The sequence below is a fragment of the Cariama cristata genome, unplaced genomic scaffold, assembly GCF_000690535.1.
Source record: "Cariama cristata isolate BGI_N322 unplaced genomic scaffold, ASM69053v1 scaffold4741, whole genome shotgun sequence".
Classification (NCBI taxonomy): domain Eukaryota; kingdom Metazoa; phylum Chordata; class Aves; order Cariamiformes; family Cariamidae; genus Cariama; species Cariama cristata.
Window position 1 is genome coordinate 26,338 of NW_009599684.1, and position 25,860 is coordinate 52,197.

Here is a 25,860-nt window from a genome sequence, read left to right on the forward strand (position 1 = left end):
GGTCTGGATCACAAGTCTGTTGGGGAGCGGCTGAGGGAGCTGGGGGTGTTCAGCCTGGAGAAGAGGAGGCTGAGGGGAGACCTGATCACTCTCTACAACAACCTGAAAGGAGGTTGTAGCGAGAGGGGTGTCAGTCTCTTCTCCCAAGTAACAAGTGATAAGACAAGAAGAAATGGCCTCAAGTTGCACCATGGGAAGTTTAGATTAGATATCAGGAAAAATTTCTTCACCAGAAGGGTTGTCAGGCACTGGAAGAGGTTGCCTAGGCAAGTGGAGTCACCATCCCTGGAGGTGTTTAAAAGATGTGTAGAGGTGGTGCTTAGGGACGGGCAGTGTTAGGTTAACGGTTGGACTCAATGATCTTAAAGGTCTTTTCCAACCTAAATGATTCTATCATTAAATGCAGTAAAGCTAGCACCTTCAGATTTACTTTCCCATATCCAGCATCTGGTACAAAAATAGTGTTGCTTCGTATTGAAAAGTGTTCAAAATATATGCAAGCTTGTTTCCTCTTGCCCCCCAGACACTGACATGATTCTTTTTTTTGATACTGATTTCTACATAATATAAAAAAGCCCCCAGAGTTTGTAGTCTGTATTCTGATGGGGTTTTTTTGTTGTGTTTGTTTTTTGTTTGGTTGGTTTTTTTAAAATTTATTTAGTGTCCAAGTTTGTGGCTTTGTGTGACTTTCAGAAGGTGATAGTACTGGCTAGGAAGTTCCCACTCTGCCTCCTTCCCACTCATTCTGTTTGAAGAAACTGTATAGACACCTGGGGCTCTGGTAAATGAATAGGATTCAAAAATTTACCTTTCAAAATGAAATAAAGTTAGACCAGTGATCCAGTTCATTGTGTATCTCTATAGCATTTGTCTCAAAGAAAGGGTGATGTGGAAGCAGAAATACATTAAACTGATATCCTTACAGGGCAGAAAGGTGCATGACAGTGTACTCTGAAACTTTTTAAGATTCCACCACTGCTGAGAAGTTGAGGGTGATGGAGGCAGAAAGAAAAATATTCAGAGAGAAACAACAGTTTGGGTATCCAACATCAAACTCCAAAGGGAAGCAGCTGTAACTCTCTAGCCTGCTACATCTAGAAAACATCAGTTTGATGCAGCACAGCCTCAAAGGCTATGTGATTTATTTGGAAAACTGTATTTTGAAAGCTTTCCAGTTTTTTGATGTTTTAGGCATCTGCACATGCGTTGTGTGCTTGCTTGCTTTCTCATGCTGATATTTTCTATTTGTTTTCAAAGAATGACAAAATCTTGAGACTTGGTTATTTTCCTGTCTCCATGTTTGTTCTAGTATTCCAAATATTTTTTCAGGAGATAATGGGAGTCTGATACAGCTTATGCCACGTTTTTATTAGTTAATTGCAGGAGGAGTAAACCTCTCTGAGAGGCTGTATGGAGAGTAGTCACAAGCAACAAATACTTTTTTTTTTTTTCCTTGACTGAGTTTGTAATTAAACTTTCAGTAATACCTCAGTAATTGGTATATAGTCTGTGGTATGCGTGTTATACCAGGTTCTCTTAGGGACTGTATCTGTTCTCTTTGTGTAGCAACTGTTTTCACACAGAGTATTTGGTTAATTGGGGGGGGGTGGGGTGGGGCAGGGGATTTTCCAGAAATACTATAGAAAAATTTCTCACGTGCTACATTTCTTTTTAAACTCTTTTTAGTATCTTCTAATCCTGACGTTTTCTTTCCTTTTTCAGACTGAAGACTTGAGTCCTCTTCTCCTTCAGTAGCTATAAAAGTGAATGGCAAGGTCTAGTTGATAGCCAATAGTAGCATTTAGGCAGTACGCCTTGGTAAGTATCTGGAAGGATTGGGCTTATACTGCATTCCTGGCAGTTTCCTCTTTTAGTGGTGACCTCGCCAGTCCTCTCCTACCTAGTAAATACTATTGCTGTGGAAGGACCAGTCATCAGACCTCTTTACTGGGGGAAGAAGAGTCTTTGCTGTACACTGAATGCTTGTGGAGATGATTTTTTGCTCACGTTTCTTCCTTTCAGTAAGAAGAAAGGGAAATACTCTTGTTCCTCCCATTGCTCTCAGAAAGGTGCTTCAGGAGATAAGGCTTATGTTTGAACTTGAGCTCTCTCCTGAAGCGTACAGTAGAGGTACTCCATGAAGCAGCAGGTCAACAGGCTTGTAGGTTGTTCTCCTGTAGGAGGAGGCCAGCAAGCAGTGCCGTTTCCTTTCCCTCTTTTCCGTGCTTAGTGACAGAGATTTTTGTAGTAAAAGGTAGATGTATGGTGCTGCAGGCTGAGCCCAAGTCCATCCAGATACTTGCTAAAGACACAGCTGTCTTGTCTTTTTTGTTCAGTCCAAACATTATCATCTTTCTCAAGTGTGGATATAGTTTATAGATCTTAGCTAAATTCTCCAGAAGGTGTTATTTGTCTTTCTTGGACCTGTGCTGTTCATGTTTGTGGAAATCTGCATGGATTGGTGGTGGGGATTTTCTTGACTTCCTGTAAAACGAAAAAAAATGGAATCGGGCTTTCTCAGATGACAATACAAACCAAGACTTGTCCAGCTCTTTAAAACCTAATTTGCTTTCCCTGTTGGTCAGAGTAACATAGTACAAAATGATTTTAATAGAAGCTTGTTTTTATTGTAAGTGTTCTTGTTTGGTACACAATGCTATAAATGTTCACTTTTAAATGTTCATTAATTAAGTTGCTCTACTAGGCAATTACTGACTCGAATCTGACTGTTCATCCTATTAGAATCATAAGTCTATAAATCTATGAGGTAAAAGGGTAGGTATGAAAACATCAGTGATATCATGTGGCTTATTTCCCTTTGCGGTTCTTCCGTACTACTTCTGTTACTGCATTTTGTTCGGAGTGACTTTGCTACTGTGTGTAAGGGTATATATAATCTGTGGATAAGCAAAGCATATACTTTAGGTGTCTGTTGCAGTAAGGCTTTACGCTTAGATAGGACTACTAGGTTTAAAATTTTGGATCATCATATAGTGTTCATTTTAATGATAGTTCAAGAAGTGCAGTGCTTACCAATTTTAGAAAAACAGAAACAACATGCTGGAAGATAATAATACAGAGAGTTAAAAGTTAATGACTTACAGATTGAATTTAGACTGTTCCCTCTAAAAAAAAAACAACATTTGAACTTGCTTGCTGATATACTTGAGGGTAAAAAATTAATATAAAGGCATTATAGAATGTCACTGGTAATGTGGGGCAGGGAGGTCATACAGTACCTTTCTTTTAATCAGGTGTTGAAAGGAAGAAATCCCACTCTAACGACCCCAAAAGAAATACTTCATTGAAGATTTTAATGCACCAGCAAAATGTTGACATTTTCAAGTAACAGTTTTAGGTTAATAGCTATTCTTATTTGATCGCCATTTGTTAGGAAAGTGACATAATTGTCTGTATTTTACAGTGAAATTACTTTCTTTGTACTGTGGCCAAATGGCTTAGTTCATTTAACCATAGTGTGCTCATCTCGATTGCAGCTCATCTTCATTGCCACCTCTTGACTGGCCTTTACCAAGTCATTACGGGCAGTGTGAACTGAAAATAGAAGTGCAGCCTAAAACTCATCACAGAGCTCACTATGAAACGGAAGGAAGCAGAGGAGCAGTGAAGGCATCTACTGGAGGACACCCTGTGGTGAAGGTAGGAGGTCTGGCTTTCTTGAATAGAAGATGATTTTTTTTAACTACAATTATTGGTGTTTACAATGCTGTGAATTGTTACCTTGTGTGAAGCTTCCAGTCCTTCCGGCGTAGGATTTGTCTCCCTTAAATGTAACTTGTTCAACACAAAAGTTAGTTTTAGATGTTTAAGAATTTACAGTTTGCTACAGTTACTGTACATGTCACAGTTTTATGCTGTGTGCAGTTTTGTGCTTGCGAATGGATTCACAGTGCAGTAGTGTATTACTTAACGTATTCAACATGAACTTTAAGGCGGAAGGGGTGAGCATGGGGGCAGATAAGGAAAGTTACGATAATAGATTAGTTGGAGCTATACTGAAATATGATATAGCTTCATTTGAATCAGAAATCATCTTTCTTTTGGTGTTGAGACAGCTTCTGAACACTATAAAGATCTCTAGGTGATGTTTTTATTAGGTTATTTCTGTGAAATGGTACCCATAAATTCTGTTAACTTTCACTTGAATGTTTGGAGTAAATTAAACTTGACTCTTCTTTCTTCAGCATGAAGCAAAGGTTATTACTCACAGTTTAATGATAGCTATCTCCTTAAAAAGTAAGGCATCACCTAGTTTCATTAGATTTGGACTGGTTTTCTGTGAGGGCACGTAAGACTTGTTTCTTGCTTTCTTTTTTTGACATCTTCATTATCTTAACAGAATCATGCAAGCTTTCTTGTCTCTTAGAACAGTTTTGATCAGTTGCAAGAAAATGCAGTAGTGCAGACAGCAGTCCTCATCTGGCTAACAGAGGATGGTGGTACACTGACTGTTTTGGTAACTGGTACCTGCCATTAACAGTTGCTTTGGCTGAGTTCTTTAGCTAATGCTAAATATTCCAAACGTTAATGGCATCTAAAGCATATTATTTAAATAATTTGCAAACAGCCAATTATTGTTGAGCTCAGAACTAGATGTAATGTCCTGGTAAATTAGATTTAGCTTTCATAAGAAAGCTTTGCCATCATATTCTCTTTGAAGGGAAAGATGTGTGGGTTTGGTATTGTGGGCATAATTGTGTGCACAAGCTGTGATGTGCTCCTCTGACTGTCAGAGTGCAGGTGTGTACACAAACATCTTGCTCTATGATGGGAAAACTGCTGGATTAGTTAGGGGTAGTCACTGTTGTCTCCTTTAATATCTGCGGTGCCAGCTGGCTCATGCAGCTTGAAAGGGAACCCACCCTCTCATACACTGGACATGGAGAAGATTGTGCTGAGGAACTGTGGGATGTCTTAAGATGCCTTGATTTATCAGTTTGCTACATCCTTGAATGAAATCAGTGTCTCTACTTATTCACCTCAATCTTGCTTAACGGTCTTTATCTTAATCCCAAGCCAGGTTAAGGTAGAATTTAACTGTTCATTTGTAAATTAAATCAAGCAACAGTTATAAAATCTTTGAGACAAATAGGAAAAAAAAAAATGAAAAATTGATCTGATTACATAAAGGTTACCGCAAGGTTTGTCTTTTGCCCCCAAATCCAGGGTATTTCCTGTTCTTTTCCAGCAAAATGGCAGTCAGGGTTTCAGTCCGTAATCTTTCACTATAGCAGTCTATACATTAAAAATGTATTTGATAGATTTATCCTGTTCCAGTGGTTGGAAGTAAATCATTACTTCTTGGGACCAGATGCAAAGTGCTAGTAGGACTGGCATAATCGGTCTCCATTCTCTTTCTCCTACTCATACTGTAGTATAAACATGTTTTCAGTTTTTCTCCGTATAGTTTATTCCTCCTCTCTGGCAAGTGACTTCTGTCATGCTTTGTAATTACATCACTTTTGGAACAGCTGTAATGTTATACCTATATAAATAAAGATGTACCAGCAGAATTTAAATGTCTTGGACTATCTGCTGCTTTCTCCTTGCGTATGCAGTCACCTCCCTCCAAGCTCTTCATCTGATTAATTTCTTCTCTCAACCTGACTCCTAATCATATTCTTTGAGCTATTCATCAAACTGTTTCTTCTCTGATAGCTTATCTTGAATTTTTTCATTCTTCCTTTTTTCCTCTTAAGACTTTATATCTTTCCTTTCTCTCCCTCCAACAAAAAGCTGATTATTTGCATCCCGTTCTTCTTTCCTGAATATCTATGTTATCCTTCCATTTCCATTCTTAATCTCAGCTCTTCATCCAACTTTCGTGTTCCCTACAAACTTGCTCAGTGTTTTCCTTCTCATCACAATACCATGACCTAACCAGCTCCAACTTTCTTCTGTTGTCAGACCTACTGGATTTCTTAGCACAGTCGAGGGAAGGGTCAAGTGCCTGTCAGGGAAGTCTATGCTGCAAGCTAGAGAAAATTGAGGATGCCTGGACTAGGCTGGAATCTGAAAGTCGGCCGGGTGCGTTTCTTCATGTGGAGCGTTGTGTTGCTTTAGTCAGTGGAGAACAAGTAGACACAACTTTCACATGCCAAGGTGCTGGCACTGGAATTTAACACATCATTAATGAGGACAGAAACTTGAGAGATTTTAGATGACAAAATAAGTCTCTGCTGAGCTTTTGTGAACTGCAATCAATGTTTAAATTTATTTTTTTTTCCCTCCCCTGGGTGCTCATATCTTGCACTAATATTTGCATTATGGGAAGTTGTTTTGCTGATGTTTATAAGATTTGACAAGTATATGTAGGCTTTCTTTTGCTTGCAGAACTAGATGATTCTAAGCTGCAATACTAGATGCAAGTTAGAAAAAAGAGATTTGTAATCTATATGACTTACACTGATGATTGTAAAAACTATTTACTTGTATTAGAATTGTGAAATACCTTGCTATGACAAGAGTACTGTTTTAAAAATGGGGATAGTGTTTATGTGTCTGACAGTCTCGTGCTTAAACACACAGACTGTACTATGCCCCTCTAAATTAAAATGAATACAAATGCAAATCAATATTCTGTTTTGCAATTTGATCTCTTCCAGCTGGATTAGAAATTAATTGTTGTGCTTGATGGGAGAGAGGAAGTTGTTATGAAACGAAGTATCGATTTGTATTAACTTTTTACTCACTGTTGGGAAAAACAGTATGCTAAGGGCCAGGTTTGGGGAAAGGTGAATACTAAATAGCTGTGAGCAGATGAAAATTACTTTATTTAAATACAAAAGTGAAATCTTTTCCAGCACTTCTGGAAGCTTATTACGCAAATCCAGTTCACGATATGCGTTACTATTTGTTTCTGACTTAACTTTTCTTTTTGGTGCTGTTAGCTTTATACCAGTCACTTCCATGCGTTTGATCATTGTAGTAAAGTACTCGGCATTTTCTTGTGTGAAATAACTGTATGCTAACCAGTGTCAGAGATGAGGGAGGATGTGGGTCAATAAATAGAACAGAATAGAATATTTCAGTTGGAAAGGACCTACAACGATCATCAAGTCCAACTGCCACATCTTTGGGAGCCTGAAGGCCTGTGTGCTTTTGTTTCCTACACAATTTGTTTTGCTCTTGAAAGTTATTTTGTAGGGAGCTAGAGCATTTAATTTCTGAACTGTGAAACATCTGTAGTTCTGCATGTGCAGTTGATGTATAATTTAAAATATTTTAAGGCAGTACCTAGCTTCAAGCCATTAATCTATTAGTGCATGTCATTAATCTGTTACTAATACTGTACCATACCTGTTGCTAGGAGACTAAGCTTTTGATGAATTTGGCATCATCTGTTGTGAGTACGTTTAATCAGCTTATTTCCAAATGTGAGGAAACAAATTGAGTGGAGCATCATGCTTTGCTCTGTAAGTCCATTGACTTTAAGGGAGCAAATTCTGTAATTAAATTCTCTTGTTTTCAGCTTTTTTAATGCAAAATGATCAAAATAGCAGATACCTGTCATTTTAATCTCTGGTTTCTTGGGAGTGTGTTCCCTCTAATCCATGTCATCTGGAACAATTTCTTTTAACTTGGTAGAGAATCTGCAAGGTAACACTGACAACTTCCACAGAGAAGGAATAAATAACTTGGCAGAATGGTTAGCAAGGAGAAAGGTGGCATGTTGAACTTTTGTCATCCAAATTATGTGGAAGTTTTGTATTGCATTGTCAGGAGATACAGTAAGCGTCTGAGCACTGTCTACCTTTACCATTCTAATTCAGTAGGTTAGAGTACTTTACCCTTGTAAAGCATTTTAAACCAACAGCTGCCACATTTCATCTCACTCTGAATGATTATCATTGCTTGAATTCCCCACCCTTCCCATAGGTCAAACTGTACATAATAAAATAATGTTTGCACTTATGATTTGCTAGAAGGAGTTTTTACTGTTATCTAAAATGATTAGGGTTCCTCGTGAGACTTCACTTGGATAATGCTTATAATCAAAAACATAAAAGCTTTTAGAGTAGGAGGGCACATGATAAGGATCTCTTGGGGATAGTTTGTTTTTTGGGTTTTTTGTGGGTTTTTTTTTGTTGTTGTTTTTGTTTTACTCTTGTATTTTAGCTTTGTGATCTAAAATGACTTTTTTCTTTTTGAAACAAACTAACTTGTTTTGTATACTGTGTTCCTGCTATTCATGTCAACTTCTGCAATTTTCTGAGTTTTCTTAAGTATTTTAAATTTAATGATATCTTTTGGTAGTAAATTCCATAAGCTGTGTTGTGCACGACAACAAGTATTTCCTTTTTCTCTTTTGTCCTGATACTAGTGAAGAAGGTGATCTAAATTATATTCTTCTTGATAACCATACAACGAGACTGAGGGACTGTTGAGGTAACAGCTACTTTTTAGCACCGTTCTGTATGCAAGAAGGAGTATCTGTCCTGTGGCCATTTACACAGTACGAATTAGTTCTAGATGTGAACTATAATAAGGTAATTTAATCTAAAATTGATGATATATCTGCAGCAGACACTGTGTAGAATCCTGTTGTGCCCCATCCATGCAAGACAAATTTGGCGCAGTGGTAGCTATTAAGAATTTGCCTGTACCAGAAGTGTCTCTAAAGACAGAATCATTCATCAGTTCCTCTGCTGTATACAAAATTCTTGCTCTAGTTGCTTCTGCAATAACAGAGGCAGCGAAGCATCGTGTAATCCATATGGACAACTCAATAGTATTACAGCTGAAGAAAGGTGTAAGATTAGAAATTAAAGAAATGTTAAATAAAAACTAGTTTATTTAAATGGTTAGACACGTTTAGTCACTGACAAGCAAACAGTAACCTCCTGTGTAAGGTTTAGTGTAGACGTGAAAGAGGGACTGAATGTCATCTCTGTTTAAAGTGATTGCAGAGCTTGAAGTCATGACTGAAGAGCTGCAATGGAAGAAAAAGTAAACTAATTGAGCTAAAGTAAACTAATTTTGAGCTACTTTGAAAATTCTGAAATGGGAGTGTGTTCTCAAAAAGCCTGTCAAACTCTGCCTGAGTTCTGGTGAAAGAAACTATAACCTACAAGAGAGGATCTAATCAAGCAATGTCAGAGACGATCCGATAAAAATAAATTAACAAAGGACTGTCTACATGAGCGTGTGTTTCTTGGCAGTAATTCTGTGGCTATCACCTTTTCCCAGGTGTTCTGTGTAGCCAATTCATGTAACTACTTGAATGACAGGGGTTATATCGGAGTTCTCCCTGTTCTCTAAGCCCAATAAACAGCATGCTTTTTCTCTGCTTCATGACCCTTCCCATTCTTCCTGCCTTTCCCTTTTCCATTTTTATTTTTGTCTTGAATTCTTCCCTATTTTGTGCATCATCAGAAGGCAGGCTGTATCCCAACTCTAATTGCCTACAATTGTTTGGTGACAACAATGCGCAAATAAATCTAGAAGGCAGAAGGTAAGGCTCGGCCTGTGTGAACCACATAGTGGGCAGTATTGGGAAAAACATTGACCTTTAGATGAGATTCTAAAAATACATACCTTTCAAGAACAGTTTGATGACTGCTTAGGCATCTTCTGCTCCAGAATCCCCAAAATAGATAATAAAAGCCGTATTGATGTATCTACTATATGTTTGAATACTCAGTCTAGAAAATGCAGTAATTAATATGAAAAACATTAAAAATGGCACACTGGATGACACAGTTGTCTGTTTTTTGTATCGTATGTTTACTAAAATGTGGAAAAGTAGTAATTTTTTTCCAAAGTAAAACCAATTTATGGGTTTTTTTTTCTATAGGTTATGTGGGAATAACCTAGTTCTATCCCAGAAATGCTTGTCCAAAAACTGTCCATAGCATAATTTAGCACTGGGAGTTGGTATTTCAGGAGTAGCGCTTTTTTTTTTTCCAAGCATGCAGAGAAAACTGCAGATGGATAGTGTGTTGTGATGGCTAGTTAGATGTGACTGGCAATTCTACACTATGTGAAGTTGTACTATTAGTGTAACACTATTCTAGCTACGAATTGATCTTTTTTGGGGGTAGAGTAGAATGGGAGAGGACTCTGAGCTAAAACACTCTTCAAAATAAGCCTGAAATTAGTATTTAAAACACTTTCAATCCTGTCTACAAGTGGTGTGTGAGTATGTAAAAGTGTGATATTTCAGAAATAGAAATCCAGGTTTTTAAGCCTTGAAGGATGTTCTGTACATTTTGTAAACATACGGTATCATGACCAGTAATGCACTGATATTTGCAATTACTTGTTTGCTTTAGTCCTTTGCAAGACCCGTTTGTATTTGTGATGACCTTTAAAATGTTTTTAGAATTGGACTTGTGCCACTACCTAATGGTTTATTAACGTTTGTTCCTTTTATGTCTCACTATTTTTTTCAGGATTGCAAAGGTCTGTACTATTTTAAAGTCTTCAAGTCAGTCTGCTCCATACGTTTATTTAGCAAAAGAGGAAGGAGGATGCTTTTTTGCTATGTGTGCTTTTCCTTCTCAGTTGATGGAAAGGTACATCAAATAATCAAGTGAGAGAAAATAGTACTGCACTTCAGGAAGGGGAAGTAGGTGTTGTTTTGGTTTAACGTATTTAATTTTAAAATCAGACATTTAACTTTCTGTAACATTATAACTTTTGCAGAATCAGAATGAAATAATAAAAAAAATCCCATGTGCTGTTAAGAATTTCTGAGCCAGGGGTTGGGGCCTAATACATCTGAACAGAGTTTTCTTCCATGGATTTCTCTAGTTTCTTTTAAACAGCCCATTAAAGATTATAGGTCAACACTCATTGCACCTCTGCAAGGCCACAAGGGATGACTGTGGTCAGTCTGACTTTCAGTAACTTCCCTGAACTCTAATTTCTTGGGTTTGTCTATGTGCTTTGTTTCAGGCTTTGCAAAATGCAACTGTTGATAAATTAAGGATAAATTGTGCCGCTGATGTTAGTCATTGTGTGTCTCGTTTCAAATTATGTTCATCTTCGTGCCTTTGGATCTTTGTCGTCCCTTGCTTTTAAACCAGCAGTCTTCACAGTTCTTTAGGAAAGTAGCTGCACAACACTCGAAAGTGAAATTCTTGTGGAGAAATGTCTGATGAAAAAAGTTTGGTTCTTCAAAGCCATGCACCTCTTTGATATTGTTGTCCGAAAGATTCCGAGCTTATGGGTCACATCTCCGTTGTCTCAAAAGACAAAACATTTCAAAGGCATGGTTTGCTTTTTTTTAAGTGACATTTTTTTAAAAAATATTGTTTTACATTAGAAGTGGACTAAAATTTAATCAGTGAAAGTTCTTTCCCTTTAGGATTGTTTAGGTTTCATGGTGAATTATACCATATCTTTATTCATACAGTCTTCCAAAGTAAAAGTAAAAATACCTAATTCAGGAGAAAGCTTTATCTTTCCTTTCACCTCCATAGAACAGGGCCTTCATTCTCCTCTTTTGCCCTCCTTACCTTACACCCTTAACTGTGGGGCGTATTCTAAGGAACACAGAGGTCACTCAAATGCATCCAGCTGCCATGAGAGTATCGAGGAGGAAATAACTAGTTGCAACATGCTTTTCATAGCAAGATGTGGAAAAGCCTAGGAAATCTCCATCTGAAGTAAGCGCTTATAGTTCTTTACACAGCTGTGTGTTTCCTTCCCTGTTCTTCATGTTTGAACTGAGGATTTTTGTATGGGTACTGGTGCATTTGGTGAAGCTAGAGTTGTTAATCGAGTCTTTTGTTCACTGAAGTGATCCCAAATTTTTCCCCAACATGTCTTTTATTTCAAGACTATGCCCTATTTTTAGGGAGGCCTATTTGTATGTAAAAGCTTTCTTTCTCATCAGCCTACTTTACCAATCCGGTAATGCCATAAGCAGTGAATTAATTGTACAAAGGCGAAGGAGCACTAAAGGGTTGATAGAATCTTCGTGTTCAGTTAGCAAGTAAAGTCACATGAAAGATAAAACATAAGTGTTAAACCCCAGTGAAAGTTTAGTTAAACATGGCAGTTTCCTAATAAATGCTGTAAAGTTTTGCAGGAAAATTCCTTTAAATATACAATCTAATGGGTTTTGGCACTGTCTGAATGTCATTAGTATCGTAGTATTGCTTGATTGCTGAATATAAAACTTCACTAATGAAATTATTTTTCTAAAACAGACTATTTCAAAGTATACTAGTATTGTCTGATAAGTACTTGCTTACTGTGAGGTATGTATTTTCTGTTGGATATTTTTCTCAAGTCTTGTTATAGGTCTTAAGAAATCACATCTTGTGGATAGATAACATTGACCTTTGAATAGAGATTAGTGATACTTGGCCTGCAATAATAAACGGGAAACATGGACAGAACCTTCTTAATTTAAAAAAAGGCGGGGCGGGGAGGTGAAACTTCTAAATATTAGAGACTAAAAAGTCTTCTCACCAGCTTGTCAAGCGTTGCAAGCTTTTCTTGAGATCAGAGCATGGAATTGATGACACGTAAGCCAGATACAGCCCTAATACAATCTGTATGAAATCTGGAAAAATGCTAGCTGCTTTTTCCCAGGTTAATGCCTCATTTAATGTGACCTATTTGCTTTCCTCAGCCAGGAAAAGGTTCTCACCACTGCAACAAAATGCCAAGTTTAAATGCTGCTGTCCTCAGTGATCAAATTAATCTACATAGTCTCTAGTGTTACATGGTTTTTTAAGGATTTTTCCATAAGTGCATTAAGAACGTATGAATGTTTTTGTAACATAAAATACAACTTCTTGATGACCCCAAAATTCTCTCATTAACTTACTGTCTTTGTAGTTACTTGGTAAAAATTGTGCACTAAGTATTGACATGTATGCACGAGTTCCCTGTATGCAGTATAGTAATACGGCTGGAACTGCTTTGGCGTGAAGCCCTTCTGGCTTATCCTGTAGTGACCTTCAGTCTTTAGCCTTCCAGCTTTAGTTTAACTTACGCATGCACTGACCTTTGCTATGGAAACGATATAGAAACACAAAAACAACTTGGCTGAGTTTCCTCTGCAAAGCAGTGGGTGGTGTATCAGTATTCGGTTACAGAGGAGGGTTTCTAGAGGTCAGGAGTGACAGCGTGCAGTAACTTACTGGTTGTCTGCAGCACGCTGTTTGCTACTCCTGGGAAAGTGCTATATCTTTTTTTAAAGTCAAATTAGTAACGCTCTCTTTTTTCGTAGCGTGCAGCTCTAGGATTGCACATTAAGAGAGTGAATGCTGGAAGGTATACTTGGAAATGTCCCTAGTGCTCAAGCAGTAGTTTAAGTTACTGCGTTCTGGAAGTGACCCATGACTGAATCTTGGGCAGGCTGATATTGTAGCAATTTATTGTAATAAATACATCTTCGTCATGGTGATTCTGCAGCACTTACCAGTAGGTTGTAAAATGCTTTGTTAACTTAAATATCTATGTTCTTTATAGGCGCTATGTTCTTATTTGTATATATTGTATATTCTTCACTAAGGTGAACTAAAGGTACAGGTACCATGGCTTCATTAGGTATTTGAACAAAATGTAGTATCTGTCCTTTCAAGTTAATTATGCAGGTATTTTTATTGAAGAACAATTAGCAATTTGGGGGTTGGCTTTTTTTTTTAACTTAAATGTTTGGGCTGTTCAACATACAAAATTGTGCGTAAAGCAGATGAGGTAATAACAAAGTGTCACCCCACCATCAGTTAAACTAAGAACAATCAACATTTTTTTTTTTTGAATGAGAACAAAACTGTATTTAAAAGGAATGCGTTTTAAATTCCAAAATACATCACTTTTCCTGATTTGAAGTTGATTTGGAGTAGTATGTCTCCTTCATTATTCACAAGACAGGTATTGCATCAATAATGGCAAATCAGGCTCCAAATATCATCTTTCTTTTGGGCAGAGACGACGCCATTCCGTGATAATTCAGTCTGCAGTGGGGACCAGGTGTGGTGGGCAGAAAGTTCTGCTTTGCTTACTATGTCAAGGTTTTGTGTAGGGAGAGACATCCAAGGCTTACTCTCACCAGGATTATTCATGTAATGGACTTCAGAATACTTCTGTACTCTTCAGCAAACTGCTTAAATAAGGTAGGAGTGCTTTCAGGGGAATTAACCAAGTACATCCAGCATTGTCCTCTGTTCCCAGGAATGGTGTGGCATGGGCTCCCTTTAATGAGGGATGCGAGGCACGGCGTGTTGGTTTCACTGAAGGCTTTGCTTATGTAATAGAAATGACATGGGCTCTGCAGGCATCCTCTCCACAAAGTTGTCGGATCATTTTGTACCTACCCCCTGGCTCACTGGCCCCCACAGACTCTTCTCTTTCTTTGATTACAGACACTGTAAATTTTCAATTTTACTCTTGCAGAATCCATGCCATGCCCAGAGTTGTCCGCTCACTTACTAGACAAGATGTAAGGGGAAATGCTAATTCTAAAGCACAAATTTGTGTAATAAAGGTTGGGGGTGTTTTGTCAGTTGTTTGGGTTTGTTTTTTTTATCAGTATGTTGGTTTTGACAGTCTCTCCAGCTGCCTTAAAGTTTTAACTAGCACATAAAGCTGTCTCATCAGCATCCATAGCCTGTTAACCTTACTGTCTTTTTTTGTGGTAAATATGGCTGTTGGAAACACAAGGACACTGTGTCACCTGCCTGTTGCTTGTTTAAGACTGTGGTATGTTTCCTTTTAATGCTGCCGCCCTTACTGTGATCAGGCCCTGAATTACACTCTATAATGGGGCAGACGGCGTTATTCTTTTCTTCCCCGCCCTCCAGCTTACTTAATTGCCACACTTACTTGCACACATTGGTTAAACTTACGGCTTTACATTGTTTTTCTTCTATGCTGTTCTCTTTTTATTTTAAACCTTGAATAAATGCAAGAAATTATCTGTAATGCAAAATATAAATTTATGAAGTCTCTGCTGCCTTGCCAGTAGGTTACTACTCTGCCTAACCTAACCACGCCTGTATATTCTATACCTTTAACAGGACTTCATTGCAGATCTTTTACAGCAGTTCAGTCCAGACAAAGCCACAATGCAAACGTCTGATTGACACAGTTGGGGGTGGGCCTTGTTGGATTGTTTGTTTGTTTTGAGACCCGTTTACACCGGCATGGCTTTCAAGTATGTACGAAATTTTCAGGTTTTGTCCTGATGTTATTACAGATCATTTTTAATTGTTTTATTTATATGTGTCTGTATTATAACATGCATAGGTTTCTTCTAAGTTACTATAAGTGTATTCTGTTGCATTGTAATAATTTTCCTTGTAGTTTCCTTGGGGGGGCTGGATTTCATGTTTGTTTTAATTTAATTTAATATATAAAGCAGAAGGAAAGTGACTAAAGGTGGTGCTACTGTGTGGGGTCTTGTTGGGGGGTTTATTATTTCTTCTGAAGCTGTAGTAACACAGTTTCAAATTTCTACTTTGGTATAGCTAATGTACTGTTGCAAGACAGGCAACAAACGCACGAGCTTGTATCACAAGAGCATCACACAGAAAGCGCACTTGATAAGCAATTTGATACATAACTAACTGATCTGTTGGTGGGTGGGCATTTTTGTCAGACTTCCCTACCACCTTCCCCTCGCACAACGTGCTTTGCAGAAACCAGGGCCTAGGTGGCTTCCGTAGCAGCGTATCTGGGCGAGCATAGAGGGTGAACTTTGCTGAAGAATAATGGAAGCAAAACTAATGTCAGACGGGGCTTTGAGCAATTCAAATGTAGTATACAGCCATAGAGTCTCGTAGGCAAAGCTATTGCAACTGCTGGCGTAGAGATATTTTGCTTCACTAAATTAAGCCCCTGCTCTGTATAGGCTTCTGTACAGGACAGTTTCTCCACTGACCGCAGACAGACCAGTTTAGTTTTAGGAGTATCCCTCCCACCCCCTCCTCATATCGCTAGTATCGCTAGAACTGTTGTGTACGTGTCCATTGTTAAGGCAGAGGAAGATAGCTTTAATTGGAAATTAGCTTTGTCACAGTGACCCCATTTGGAAGTGATTCAAATTTTTGAATAGGGCTGGCTTGTAATTTGTATAATTCCCCGTATTAGAATGAACACATTTAATGAACGTCACATTTAGGCTGTATTCCATTGTGTTAAGATTTAATTTTAACTCTGAGGAAAATGGATGGTGGAGTCGTAGTTTTGAGAACTTGGGACAAGATGGCTGCTGTAAATGCTAAACTCATACATGTGCTTAAGTTTTCTTTAAACTCCTAAAATAATTCAAACTCATAGAAAATAAGAAAATGTTCATTTGGTATTTGAAAAAATCTATTTTGGAAAGATGTTGGGAGTCTTGCATCAAGTCTAAAAAGGAACTTAGGCGTTTATGTATTTAACTGATGTAAGCATCCCTATGCTCCACTATCAACAGAACAATAACTAAGAGTTTGTTGTGGTCCAGTTGTGTTCCTACAGTTTACAGGTGACTTCCAACACAGGAAGGGAGAGAAACCTGTCAGTACACTGGTGGTCACAGGAGGTTCTTTGTCTCCACTGTAACATTTGTAAATGCTTGAATATCACATTTATTTACGTGGGAAGCAACTCTGATGATCTAGACTGTCTCCACTTAATGCCTGAGGGGGCTTTTTTGGTTTGTTGTGGAGTTTATTTGCTGGATTTAGCTGTTTGTCCTGAGAACCCCACGGAGAACAAAAAGATTTTACGTATTTGACAGAACAAAAGCCTGCAAGTAATAAACATGCATATATATATCTCATAAATAAATGAGATCATGTAAAAATTAGTTGGAAAGATGTCAGTTATAGGACTGGATGTTGTATTTGATAGAAGCTTCCATGACTTTCAAAGATTGATGGCTTTTTGTGGCAGATATTTCTCCTTTGTTATATTGAGGGTCTGAGGGGGTAAGGATTGTTAAACCCATGAGGAGATGTGACTTCTTGATTTAACTTTAATAAAGTTAAGTCGGTTTGTTCCGCTTACCTGTGCGTGCGTGAATTCTTGATGGTAGCTGGAATCAGGTGGGGAGACACATGAGAATTCATTGAGTTTAAGGACAGAAACTAGTCCGCTTCAGCGCAACCTGGTGTGTACTCTATGTACAATGCAGTATAAACGTAGTCCACATTTTCAGGTAAAAGTTGAACTGCAGCGGCTTCTTAAAGGCATCGCAGCTGGGAGATGATGTACGTCTCCCAAGAAAGGTACAAGCACACTTGAGGACAACAGAATTCAGAATTCTTTGTCTACAACCATGAAAAGCAGCACAATCTCCTTACCGCAGTAGTCAATCGTCTAGAGATCTCCCAGGCCAGAAAAGCAATAGAAGCGGTAATTCTGAACTGTTTCGTTTCTTCCCTCTCCATTCACTTTAAAAAAAAAAAAAAAAGGCATTTTCTCTGAGAACAATCTTGTAATGCTGTGATTGTAACAAATCATGTATTCGATCTATTGAGCTTTTGTATTGGCTGCTCAAGGTATGTGTGTGGTTGCTCACCAACAGTTATAGGCTGTAGCTTGTCTGTAGATTTTTATCTACAGTATGTCTCGGGAATTATTTTAGACTGTGTGTGCGCACTGGATACAAAGAGGTGGAAGAACAAACCTCAGTTGTTGTTTTGGGTTTGTTTGAGTAAGCTCAGCTTTATTTGTCTTAAGTGCTCTAGATTTGGGGTATTCTGCTTCTCGATCACATTTAACCTCATTGGGCAAATGGGAAGAAGACAAACTAAAATTAATGGAAAGGAAATACAACCATGCTGTTGTATCTAGATGGATTACTTAACGAGTATTACTTCTTGGACAAAAGCATTCATGTAAGGCTGAAAGCTTTGAGAATGGCTCTTTTAAGCTCCAGACTTCTTCTATTGGAAACCAAATTTCTGTTCTTGATTGAGAAAGCTCAAATAAAAGTGACAAGACTGGTAGATGCTGTCATAGCCGTAACTTGAATGTAGAAAATGGGCGTTCATTTGGTGTACGTAAAACTTGGTGCCAATAGTAGTGCACCAAGATACAACAAATGTACCGTGGTGCTTCTGATTTCGGGGTGTGGGTGTTTTGTACTGTTGACTACTGGCATTAAATTACTCTTCTAAGTAGGTTAAATTGACATGGTTTTGTTTGGTTTTTAAGTGTTAGTTCTGTAAAGAGCTTGGATAATATTGTTGTACGACCAAATAACTCTCCCTAGAGACAAAAATATTGACATGACAAAACCCCCTTTAAGGAACGACTGTCTGGCCCTCCCTCCAGTTTAAGCTTAAGTTGATGTCAAAGTCAATGAAATGTAAAATTGCTGCATTGCATTTTAGAAATTATATAACTTGCAGTGTGCATCCATCTGCCAATTGCAGAATGCTGAAGTAAACTCCATGGGTTTCTAAGACGCATTTTGTAGGCTTTGGATTTAAAATTGCAGTGGCTCAAGGAAACCTGCATGTTATTGTTCATTAAATTTATTTCCTTAAATCTTCTGGATAACATGTTACTAACGTACTATCGTAAAACTAGCTTTCTCTTTTAGAGCTCATTTATTTTATTTTTTTTTCTAATGTTTCCATGTGGTTTGTGCCTAGAATTACTACTGTTAGCTCAAGCAACAGGTGGTTTTATGACAACTGAGTGTGTTGGTGGTTACTCTTAAGGAAAGATGCATGAATTAACATTTATCAGATTTTGGGGTTTAAAACATTTTCTTTGCCAGAAATAAACCGTACTTGATTTTCTAGCTATGAATTAAATTTTCTTTGTCCTAACATGATACATTTGCATTCACAAAACCTCTAGAGTTTAATAAAACTCACTATTGCATTCCATAGTAGAAAAACTAAACTTTAAAATATTTTTTAGTATTTCTAGAAACTAGGTGTATCTTAGTAAAACTGATAATTTGACTTTGATTAAAAACACTACCAGAAACGCACCTATAACATAGCATAACTTCAATGTCGAAATTCTGTAGATAAACCAATTCTTTTCTCTTTGAGAGATTCAAAAGTAATGAAGACATTTTGATACCCGTTCATTCTGGTAAATGTTGTTGCTGATACTTGTATTGAAGACAGGTATGTGTACTCGGTTTTTTGATGTCTGAAGAGATTGAAGAAGTTTGTAATTAAATACTAGTCTTTGACTCTTAAGTCTTTGTACTAGTTGTGTACTTACATTACACACACACAAATGCAGTAACAGTCATCTAATATCTTAATATTTCATCTACTTTTTCCATCAGCTCCTGGGCTACAGCGAAAAGCCAGTAAACCTGCAAATGTTCATCGGAACGGCAGATGATCGCTACTTAAGACCTCATGCCTTCTACCAGGTGCACCGAATCACTGGAAAAACAGTTGCCACCGCTAGTCAAGAGATAATAATTGCCAGCACAAAAGTTTTGGAAATACCACTTCTTCCTGAAAATAATATGTCAGCCAGGTACAGCCTAAATTAACTGTTTAGTCACTGTGCATCATCTTTTTTTTTCTTTTTTTTTTTTTCATTTGTACAAAGGTGAAAGAAAAATCTTGTAGAATAGCATATTGTCCACAAATCTGCCTCATGATTAAGATCGATACATCTCTTTAAACATGCCAGTGGGTAGGTAGTCAGAAGGAGTAGAGAGACAGGGAAGCTCCCAAGATTGACAGGGAGATAGATGAGTGCTTCTGTGATTATACTTCCCCATACAATCCATATGTATATATGACTATGTTTGTAGAATTGCATGTGGGTTACCGGCTGGTAGAATTTTTTTTCTTTGATTTTACAAAGATGTAAGACTTTTTGCTATGAAAATGCAGTCATACAGTTTAGTTGTTTGTTTCTTGATTGAATGAGGTGATTTAACTTCTGGTATCTTGGTATGCCTTTTGCTTGATTTGATTATTTTTTTTAAAAAAAATTATTTTTAGCAGTTGTGTTATTCTGACTTTTCTAGACTTGCCAGATAGAATGTGCTAAATAATAGTTTAATGGTTCATTATAGCAACAATTAAACTGCTCTGTTCCAGCTGGAGGATCAGTGGAGAATTTTTTGTTAATGTAGCATGTTTATTTCTTATGTAGACTTCTGAAGTCAGCTTAAATTTTCCTAGTTGCAGACTTCATGCTAGTTCTGTTGAATGCTGTGAAACTACAGTGATGTGCAAGATAACGGTCCTCACAAGTTTACGTATACATGTTACTTAATTAAAGTATGTGTCTCATATCAATAACTATGTGGAATGGTAGCTGGGATTTGGTGGCTACACTTTTGTCATGCTCTAGTCCTTCCAAGGCAGAACTACGGTCTCTTGCTCAATGATGTTTATTATGTAAAATAGCTTACTTTGAAGATTAAACAATGTGCAATAACAGAGTCTTTTAAAGGTTCAAAAAAGCAGCAGCTAGACATTTACAAGACAAAATGTTTCAACAGGGTACTTGGTGCCATTTTTGACACTAACAGATCTTTTAATCTCGGACATCTAAAATAACATTTAAAATAGTGTAACATGGGGAAAAAATAGAATGTGCTTCATTCTTTAACAAAAGAAAGGCTTACAGAGTATACTTTGGCAATAGTTTGATTCATTTTCTTCCATTTCTCTTCTGATCCATCCGTCCTCACCTATCTCCAGTATCGATTGTGCTGGTATTTTGAAACTTCGCAATTCAGATATAGAGCTCCGTAAAGGAGAGACAGATATTGGAAGAAAGAATACCAGAGTGCGACTTGTGTTTCGTGTTCACATCCCACAACCTAGTGGAAAAGTCTTATCTCTGCAGACTGCTTCCATACCTGTTGAATGCTGTAAGATTGCTTTAACTATATGTAATTTATACTCATGTTTTCTGCATGTGTCAGTAGTAGTGTCAGTATTCTGACAATATTTATTGTCAGAATTATATATAACAAGTGTGTGTAAAAAGCATTGTGTGTAAAGAGCTAAATTACCAAATTTTAATGTATCTTTATTTAAAGATGGTACTTGCCAAGTGGTCGCCTGAAGGTTTGGAGGAAAAAACAATGTTTTAGGCTTTAAACCTAATACTGCAGTCACACAGCTTGCAGCTTGAGTAGTTCCTGTATAGGAGCAGAGGCAGCTGATGTATCTCAGTGAAAATAAATGTTCAATTCAGGAAGAACTATTACTGCTTCATTTACAAGCATCTATACCATTGCTTGTCTTTATACAGTATTATCTAATGAACAGCTGAACTTCTAGAGAGTTCGTTTGTTAAATACTCTCACTAAGGAATCAAAGCATGACTGCAAACAATCTGAATTTCTCCTAGAATTAATTTTGTCTATAAAATGCTAAAGTAATTTGTAAACCAATATTCCTAAATGAAAATTTTCATTTTCTGTAACAGTAGAGACTGTTGGAATTCATGGCTTCTTGGTGTGTGTTTTCTATAATTGCATAATTTCAACATAATTTTAAAAAGATAAATCATACGCAAATGCGATTTATATATGTAAATAGATGGTCATTTTAGTTTCACCTCTGATTCTTCATGTTAGGACCATAAAAATGACTGTGATTAAAATTATGAATAATAATTTTTCCCTTTTTTTTTTTTAAAGCTCAGCGATCTGCTCAAGAACTTCCTCAGATTGAGAAGTACAGCATCAATAGTTGCTCAGTAAATGGAGGCCATGAAATGGTGGTGACAGGATCCAATTTTCTTCCAGAATCCAAAATTATATTTTTTGAAAAAGGACAAGGTAAATACTATTTTACTTTTGTTCGTGAAAACAAAACCAAAAACACTACCTGAGCTTGATTTTAGGAAGTAAGGATGTTTTAAAAAGAAAAAAAAAAAAAAAAGGTTAGGTTACAAATAGTAGTCTGAAACTTCAGTTTGGGCACCAATCTATATGCTGGTTGGCAATATTAACGAAATAGTGCTTCTGATTCAGGAAGACAATTACAGGCTAACTAGCTTTGAATTGTGTGTATTTGAAAGATGCTATTGACAGATCATACCCTATATGTTCTCCTTCCTATTAAAAAAAAGAAATGAAAAAGGAAACTAATGGAAATATACTATATGGCATTGATGTCATGTTACATCTGATTTAATAACTGCATAGGAACTGACTTGCTTCTAAGCTAATGAAATAAATACTAGTTAGAAAACACTACTGAGTTTTTTTTCCATATATTTGCAAAAGATTTTCTACAAAAGTTACTCTTAAGGTATGCATTTTTTAAGAAGTCTCAAGGTCTGGCTCAGATTTCACTTAAACTATACTTCAGTATACTAAAGACATAGTCTTTCCTTCATGCAGTAAAATCTGTAGAAAAATTTAACTGTTTCCTACTGATCTCATGAAATTAAACAAATTATTCTTTGGGAGAGTAGTCGATCAAATTTTTCAGTCTAATACATAGGAAATAAAATCTCTAAGAAAGAAACTTCCAGATTTTGAATGAATATTTCTAAAACCTTCTTTCTTTAAATGTAAGTACAGGTTCAAAAGCTTTTTTTTTTTTTCCCCCTAAACCCATGTTCTTTCTCTCTTCTGTCACTTTCGTAATGATGCAACTCCATAAACTAGAGATTTAACACCAAAAAACCCCCTATCAAATAATTTTCATTCTTAGTTTACTACAACCAGATATAATTAATGTTTTGAGAGTTTTCTTTGGTTTTGTTTTGCGTTGTACACAGATGCGCATACACACACGCTCAGGTACATACGTATTACTCAAAGATGTTCAGTTACTCAGTGTTGCTTCTTGGTTCCAGCTCTTCTGGATATACATCTTGATCTTAGTATTTCTTAGACTAAAATGCATGAAAAATAGTTGAAGATTTAGGACTAAATGTCTTAATACATAGAGTTCCTTTTCATCCCCGATTATCCCTTTAATATAGACAGCATAAAATTTGAACAGCTTAAATTGTCATTTCTGTCACTTGAATACCTGATTTGAACTTTGGGGAAAACAGTAGCAAAACTAAATCATTTAAAAAAAAAAAGTTTGAAACTAAGTCCAATTCTTCTACATATTACTGTTTCCTTAAATATTTAGGTAACAGAGTTGTTGGGGTTTTTCTGATTGGCAAATACAACGTAAGTGGAGGTTTTATGTCAATAATGTATTTTGGCACACAACTTGGAGCGCCTTTTAAGGAAGCACTGCTGCTAGACAATCGGTTCCCTGATAACCTGTACAAAACCCCATAACAGAGCGAACCAAGTGTTAGATTAAGGACAAAGGGTTATGCTAGGTCAGAGCCGAGAGAGGTTCCCCAAGGTAATTTACTTCCCTCGCAACACCGAGAACTAGCCCAGTATTTGAACTACAGGGTCTTTTGGTTCAGAGGAGGGTGGTAGTTGTAAATGTGTAACCTGTGGGTATATGCGTGAAGGTATGGCATATGTTATCTCTCCCATGGTGACTTAACCTGTGAGTCATCAGCATGTTTGTTTGAATAATCGTAACTGTAAGCGGTAATTTAAGTACCTTTCAAAAACGTTTCTAGAAAAAGGCGGGGGGGGGGGGGGGCACCCCTTCCACATCGCATTTAAAAAAAAGGGGGGGGGGGGGGGGAATCCCTCTGTACACTTACAGTACACGCTGCCTTGTTTGGAGTTAAATCTGACTGTGTATGATCAGCAGGTTCTGTTCGAATGCAGAATCCTGCACAGCAGTCAACTTGTGGACAATGTCTGCAATGTCTGCAGTGTTGAAACTCCTAGAGCATCTCCATACTTTACGCTTTGTTTACAATATATCCCTGTTAATTGAATGGCATCTTTGTGACTGAAAATAAATGCAGTTTTATATTAAATACTTAATCTTCAAAATACTTAAATACTTAAGTGTTTTAGAAAATGCTTTTTGCTTGAATTATTTGTAAATTTCTCTCAACAGATGGACGACCTCAGTGGGAGGTAGAAGGGAAAATAATTAGGGAAAAGTGTCAAGGGGTGAGAAACAATTTTTCTTACTTTAGAAAGCTTTCTGTTTTAAAATGAGAAACTAGACATCTTCATTGTTGTTCTGATATTTAGATTTTATCTAGTAAAGTAAGTAGATCATTGGCTGATGCAGACAGAAAATTGGAGACTTCTAAATTGGCTTAATACTATAAAGTAGCCATTAAGATGGTCCTTTAAGGAACTGGAAATAGTATGCTTGTTGTGAAAGAATGAAAAAAGAAATTGAAAATTGACAAAAGAAAACTGAAGATAATTTTGCTAAGATGACAAATAATTTCCAGTGCATTAAAACTTTTCTTAAAAGCTTAGTGATCCAAAATGCAATTCTTTGACTGCTCTGGCAGATAAACAAAGCATCTTTTAGATGCTGTGTCTATTTAATTAAAAAGCATTACCTTCAGAACAGTTCTGTTTAAAAGAAGGAAAAAAGTCTCCAAATAAAAGTTTGTGTATAGCACTGTTTTACTATGTAACATGCATAAACTTGAAGTTTACCAATTTCAAAATATCAGTAAGTGTTTTAGTTTTTCTGTAATTAATAGTAGTTTTCTTTGCATTTGATGTGTAAACTTTTTTGTTTCAACTTTCATATAGGCAAACATCATACTTGAAGTTCCTCCATACCATAACAAAACCATTACAGCTGCAGTTCAGGTGCAGTTTTATCTCTGCAATGGCAAGAGGAAAAAAAGCCAGTCTCAACGTTTTACTTATACACCAGGTATTAAATAAAAAATTTAAAAGTTGCATTTTATTTTGTTTTTTTAAAGCAGACATTTGAAAGTAATTCAGTCTTGTGCCTTCAACAGGTAGATAAGACTAGCTTTGAATTGTTTGTTGAACAACTTAAGCTTGTCTAATTTAAAAGCTGAAATTTGAGTAATAAGCTACAGTATTGCGATTACAGCCAGGTGTTTCTTTGTTACACTTTTTACAGAATAATTTGCATTCTACTGTTCTTTGAGAATGATGATGAATTTCAGAAGCTGCTCTTTAAATAATGCTAGTGATGACATGGAGGATAGTGAGAGCATAGAAGAGGAGGTTAAATGTCAAAAAAAAAACCAAACCAAACCCAGATTTAGATACAAGGAAGATAAAAAAATATTTCCACCCCCCATCTGGACACATTGCAGCATGCTGAGAGAAAATAGTTTGTAACTTAGCCAGAAGCAAAAACTGTACATATTAACTGAACGTGTAGTTAAAACATCTTCTTCCCTTCCCTTTGGGTAAGAGGAAGTGGTTACTACTAAGTATGCACCGCCTGCTCCTTTGCGTGCCACTTGCTTTCTTTTCTTTTAAGAAACTCATACCTGTTCAGAGTAGTCAGAATTCACAAGGTACCAGCGATGGCACTAGGCCCTTAGTACTGTTTGGAGGACTTGAAGTCAGATAGCTGAAGGGATCTTTAAAGTCAGATGTGGATATTAATATAAACTTCTTAAAGCTAATGTTTATGCTGACAAAGCCAACTTCCATTAGTTTACACAATTTAAAATGAGTTTTGCTCCCTTGTGCTCTAAAATTACCTCCTTCATACTTTCATGTGTAACGTAAGCAATGTTACCTATGTATCTGGTATGCTAAGTATACATTGATTATGTTATCAAATTTATGTGATATTTGTCAACCATTCTTAAGAATATCAGCTCTTGAGATAGTTACAAGACACATCTTAAACTATATTTTTGTTTGAGAAATCCATATTTAAATGATTTAAATGCTGGCATGAGGTAATGACACTTAACCGCTTAAATAAGAAGCAAGTTTAATTTTATCTGCAGCTGTTATTGCACAAACGTTTTAATATTCATTTTATCTATAAATATACATAACAGTTTATTTAACAGTATATTTTATAAAATAGTAATTGAGCAGTTAAAAGTGTTAGCACTTTTCTACTATTTGTACTTTAAAAAAATCAG

The 25,860-nt window shown here is 36.7% G+C and overlaps 1 protein-coding gene across 1 annotated transcript in view; it reads left to right on the top strand.

The window, feature by feature from the left end:
• The window catches only part of LOC104168968 (nuclear factor of activated T-cells, cytoplasmic 3-like), a gene marked incomplete at its 5' end in the record, with an annotated part of 56,260 nt that overhangs the window by 9,987 nt on the left and 20,413 nt on the right, over nucleotides 1-25,860 (top strand). Inside the window, 6 exon segments of the mRNA XM_009709759.1 lie at nucleotides 3,498-3,660; nucleotides 19,229-19,428; nucleotides 20,613-20,785; nucleotides 21,563-21,703; nucleotides 23,865-23,920; nucleotides 24,527-24,653. Coding sequence (XP_009708061.1) covers nucleotides 3,498-3,660; nucleotides 19,229-19,428; nucleotides 20,613-20,785; nucleotides 21,563-21,703; nucleotides 23,865-23,920; nucleotides 24,527-24,653 — 860 coding nt within the window.